Source organism: Octopus bimaculoides, chromosome 5 (genome assembly GCF_001194135.2).
Source record: "Octopus bimaculoides isolate UCB-OBI-ISO-001 chromosome 5, ASM119413v2, whole genome shotgun sequence".
Lineage (NCBI taxonomy): Eukaryota > Metazoa > Mollusca > Cephalopoda > Octopoda > Octopodidae > Octopus > Octopus bimaculoides.
Window position 1 is genome coordinate 106,219,849 of NC_068985.1, and position 5,889 is coordinate 106,225,737.

At 36.7% G+C, this 5,889-nt stretch overlaps 1 protein-coding gene across 3 annotated transcripts in view; it reads right to left on the reverse strand.

Moving 5' to 3' along the window:
• LOC106881096 (anoctamin-10) overlaps positions 1–5,889 on the reverse strand; it is a 100,588-nt gene that overhangs the window by 54,638 nt on the left and 40,061 nt on the right. For 2 of the 3 annotated variants that reach the window (XM_014931322.2, XM_052967896.1), the window contains exon 2: positions 565–761. In XM_014931322.2, coding sequence (XP_014786808.1) covers positions 565–747 — 183 coding nt within the window. In that variant the 5' untranslated portion in view covers positions 748–761. Of the gene's footprint in view, positions 1–564; positions 762–4,149; positions 4,483–5,889 lie in introns of those variants that run through there. The other variant, XM_014931324.2, reaches the window with a different exon arrangement.

Consider the following 5,889-nt stretch of genomic DNA (forward strand, 5'->3'; position numbering starts at 1 on the left):
TGTGTGTGTGTGTGTGTGTGTGTGTGTGTGTGTGTAGGTAACGAAAAATTATTCAAGAAGCAACAGTGTAGGATCAATTTATTGAGCAATTACATTAAAGTATTAATTTGAAAGAGACAAGTTCCAAGGTCAATAACACTCCTTATCAAAGCCAACACCTCAAACACAGAGGGCATAAATAAGCCATTATAAGCATGCAAACACTTAACATACAAAAAACATATATATACACATATAATAGTGTAATTCTATGCCCAAATTAAAGTTGGATAATTGCATAAATACATAGATAAATTAAGAAGTCGAAGCTGATGAGATAACAATTCATAATAATCCAAAAAGGGAAGTTCTCAAATGAATCCAATAAATAGATAGAGTCTTATGGCCGTTTCCAGGAATGTGTGAAGAAGTGTGTAGGTAAGACCTCTTGAACTTCGGTAATCCACATTTCCCTCATCAGAGATGAAGGAAATGTGGATTAAAATATCTGGCAGTGTAGGCTATAGTCTAGTCATCCATATAGTCAACCAGACACTCCAATAATGTTGTGGTATTTTCACTTACCTCCTTCTTTTCATTGATAACAGCTTTTACGATCAAATTTCCACCACCATATTTCCGATCCATTTGCAGTATGTCAATAAACCAGTTCGCAGCCTCAGTTTCCACATTTTTGTGAAGTTTTACCACAATTTGTGGGTCAAAATTCGCTAATGGAATACTACTGCTGTTAATCTTTCTCTCCATTCTGTTGCTTTATGCTGAAATGATATTAATATACATATATATATGCATGTGTAGATATGTGTGAGAGAGAGAGAGAGAGAGAGAGAAAGAAAGAAAGAGAGTGGTGATAGAGTAGCGTAATATGAAAAGATCTTAGTATAGGAAGTTAGTAAGCATCAAGCATGTACATGGCTTGTATAGATGACAAAAAGCAGAGTATAAATGATCAACAAAGTTTATTAACCATCGTAGGTTATACGGTTCATTCCATATTGAAACAGATGGAAATTTCTTTAACTGCCTCCATACAACTTACAGTTTAGCAATGAAATATATACATGTAGGGAATATACATGTCATGGAAACCAATAAACTGGTCCTTAAGGAAGGGTCTTTAGCCTTTATCCTGATGATTATGGATTTAAAAAAATCTTTACCTACAACCCATCAACATAACATAACATTTTTATCATCCAACTATTTCTGAATTCACAAGAGGGAAGATGATTGGACATTCATAGAATATGGAAAATCATAGACTGACACAAATAAGAATAAAAACACCATACTTGATGGGTGGCAAGTCTCTCATATTAACACAGCCAAAAATCTCAGAAATTACATTGTACCATCTTAAAAAAAACAAAAAAAAACACATATTGGAAAATTAACACTACTTTCTATGCTTTCATGGATTTCATGGAAGATTTGTTGCGGTAGATTTTTCTATGGCTAAGATGCTCTTCTTGTCACCCAACTCTCACTTGTTTCTAAACAAGGTAAATATTTCCTCATGACCAAACAATATTATGGCATTACTTTCACAGAAGATATTTTATGCACCTTCTGATACTATATAACACCACTTACATAATCTTCCCACCACATCAGAATTGAGATTCTAAAACCGAGGTGTCAAGTAAAAAGGCAGTGGTGTAAGTGCTGGTGCCATGTAAAAAACACTCAGTACACTCTGTAGTGTGGTTGGTGTTAGGAAGGGCATCTAGCTATAGAAACCAAGTTAAAACAGACTAAGGAACCTAGTGTGGACCCTGGCTTTACCAGTTCCTATCAGTTCCCATCCAACCTATGCCAGTATGAAAAATGGATGTTAAATGTTGATGATGATAATGATGACACTTACCTATCAATACTGTATAACACTACTTAGACAACATATATTTTACACACTCACCTTGCAAAACTATATAACATGTCTTACACAGCACATATTTTACACACCCACCTACTAATATATACACAATACATTTTCTACACAGTCACCTTCTTGTACTATAAATACTTCCACAACAAAGAGAAATGTTTCAACAAAGCAACAAGAAACAAACCAAGCAAATTCCAGGTAAAACACGAAACTCCTTTGCTATGGCATTAAAGAACTAGGGTTGCCAACCCTGGTAAAAATAGCAGTCAAGTTTCCCTCTAATGATATTCTGTAGTGTTTTACAAGGAAAGAATGCATTAAATAATGCAATCCGAGATGCCTTTACAGTTGTGGTTGAAAATATCTTTGATGTTAAGTTAACATTGGGAACAATAACAACTACACAAATAAGACCACCACCACCACCACAACTATAAAAAGACAATATTTCATACACTTCAGGAACACAGAAGTGTATTTGGTATATCTGTCAAAATAATAATAATCCTTTCTACTCTAGGCACAAGGCTTAAAATTTTGGGTGAGAGGGAAGTCAATTACATTGACCCCAGTACTCGACTGGTACTTATTTTATCCACCCTGAAAGGATGTAAGGCAAAGCAGAAGCAGACCTTAGCAGTCTTTGAACTCAGAATATAAAGAGTCAGAAGGGTAACTCTACAAGGGTAGAGTTAGCAATGAGTTCAACAAGGCATCCAGGCAAATGTTCATCAGAGCATGGTTCTCAGGCCTCCAACAGTTTATTGCTGCCATGCATTTTATCTGACATGCTGATGATTCTGCTAGCTTTCTGCATTAATAATAATAATAATAATAATAATAATAATAATAATAATAATAATAGTAATAATAATAATCCTTTCTGTTATAGGCACAAGGCATGAAATTTGTGGGTGGGGGAACTAGTAAATTTAATCGACCCCAGTGTTTCACTGGTATTTAATTTATTGACTGTGAAAGGATGAAAGGCAAAGTCGACCTTGGCGGAATTTGAACTCAGAACATAAAAATGGACGAAATGCTGCAAAGCAATTTCCCTGGCATGCTAACGATTCTGCCAACTCACCACTTTACTACTAATAATAATAATGGTTTTGAATTGTGGCACAAGGCCAGTAATTTTGGGTAGGGGTAAGTCAATTACACTGACCCCTGTGCTCAACTGGTACTTATTTTATTGACCCCCAAAAAGATGAACGTCAAAGTCCACCTTGGTGATATTTGAACTCGGAACACAATGATGGACGAAATGCTGTTAAGCATTTTGCCTGGCATGCTAATGATTCTGATTGCCACCTTAATTATAATAATAATGGTCTCAAATTTTGGCACAAGGCCAGCAGTTTTGAGGGTGAGGACTATTTTATCAACCTCAATAGGATGAAAGGCAAAGTTGACCTTGGTAGAATTTGGATAGATGAAATGCTACTGAACATTTTCCTTGGCGTGCTAACAATTTTGTCAGCTTACTGTCTTAATAATAATAATAATAATAATAATAACAATAATTCTTTTTACTAAAAGCACAAGGCCTGAAATTTGTGGGGAGGGAACTAGTCAACTACATCAACCCCAATGCGCAACTGGTACTTATTTCATTGACACCAAAAGGTGAAAGGCAAAGTCGACCTCGATAGAAATTGAACTCAGAACGTAAAGATGGATGAAATGCCACTAAACATTTTGCCCGCTGTACTAACGATTCTGCTAGCTCGACACCTTATGTAATAATAATAATGATTATTGCAAATTTTTGCTACAAGGGCAGCTTGGGGGAGGTGGGGATAAGTTGATTATATTGACCCCAGTGTTCAACTGGTATTTACTTTATCGACCCTGAAGAGATGAAAGGCAAAGTCGACCTTGTTGGAATTTGAACTCAGAACGTAGCAACAGACAAAACACCACTAAGCATTTCACCCAGCATACTAACGATTTTGCTAGCTCACTGCCTATATAACAACAACAACAACAACAACAATAATGCTTTCTTTACCACTAAGGGTTTACAAAAACGTTGGGGAAAGAAATGGACAATACAATGTGGGGTTACATTAAGAAGCATATAAGAAGTAGAAAAACAGAATAATTCCTCAAAAGAGGGAAACTTCTTAGGGCTACTCATGAAAACCCCACAAAACCATGGTCAACCTGACCATGACAGCAAGTGCCCACTCCACATCATTTTCTTTCAAATTACAGGCATATACTCAGAGTAGGCTTATTCACTCACTCACCTTTTAACAAAATTGCTGGGAGGCAACACTTGCTTCTCTACTCTCACTTTCCTTTTTAAGTGAAACTTGAAAATTTTTGAGGAGGACTTGGCCAAAGAAAAAAGTATCTATCTTCAGCCTTTTCAATCTGCTCCCACATTATCTCTTTTGCTAAGGCTACCAGACAAATAAACACTGCCTGCCCTTCCTGGCCAAAAGGAAGTGGGTGGGACGATCTTCACAATAAATTCAGTTGATAGTTGAATCCATCCTACACGTGACAGCAAGCGTTTGACATAAATCCACAAGTCAGCAATGCCTGGCCACTGGACAAGAGCATGCAGAACAGTTTCACTATAATAATAATAGAAATCAACAGAATATAGAAACTAAAAACAATTCCTCTACTGGTAATAGTAGTAACATTAGGCATAGTTTAAAAAAGGGTCTTCAATATTTATTGATAAAATACTTGGAAAATCAAATATACACGATGTCCAAAAGATTGCACTAGCCTCAACATCCCATCTCGAGAAAATTCCTATTGCTTTAACACAGTTACTGGCCTTAGATTTCAGATAAAGACTTAACTAGTAACTAAAATGACCCCAAATCAAGCTAAGATATAATAATAATAATAATAATAATAATAATAATAAATAAATGCATCCTTTTAAAGCCTAGCCAGGCTCATGGGCCCGGTTTCCCAGTTTCTATGGCATATGTGTTCCCCAGCTGGACAGGACGCCAGTCCATCCCAGCGTTACTCATTTTTGTCAGCTGAGTGGACTGGAGCAACGTGAAATGAAGTGTTTTGCTCAAGAACACAACGCGTCACCCGGTCCAGGAATCGAAACCACAATCTTACGATCATGATGCTGACAGCCTAACCACTACGCCACGCACCTCCACTAATAATAATAATAATAATAATAAATAAATAAATGAATGAATGAATGAATATGTAAATAAATAAATATACTTGTATAAATCTACTGTCAATAGTAGTTTTATGGTGTTATGCAAGCTGCTGCTGCTGCTGCTGCTGCTGCTGATGATGATGATGATGTCAACTCTATCTGAATAGGTGTGTTTGTTCTATTCAAACAAATCTATTCAAATGTCTCAAGAAGCAACATCTCTTCTTAAACAATTGTGTACAATAAATGTCAATCATTGGTTTTAATACCACCACCACCTACTCTATAAACATATATTTACAAATTAACTGTAGCGTTCAGTCTCTGGAAACATTTCACTTATTCCACAGATAATTTCTAAGAGATGTGATCCCTATATTATTACCCTTATATAAATCTCCTCGTTGTCGTTGTCGTCGTCATCGTCGTAGTCGCCACCGCCACCGCCTACAACACCACCACCGCCACCACCATCGTCATCATCGTCATCACCATCATGTGGTTGGGAAGCATACTTCTTACCATACAGCCATGCCTACGCCTAAGATATATATATATATAGTTGGAAAAAGTTTAGAGATCTATACAAATCAAAGAAATGACACAGAAGTAAGTCTAAGACATTTCAATTTAAGAAGGAATTTAATAAAAATCATCATCATCATCATCATCATCGTTTAACGTCCGCTTTCCATGCTAGCATGGGTTGGACGATTTGACTGAGGACTGGTGAAACCGGATGGCAACACCAGGCTCCAGTCTGATTTGGCAGAGTTTCTACAGCTGGATGCCCTTCCTAACGCCAACCACTCAGAGAGTGTAGTGGGTGCTTTTACGTGTC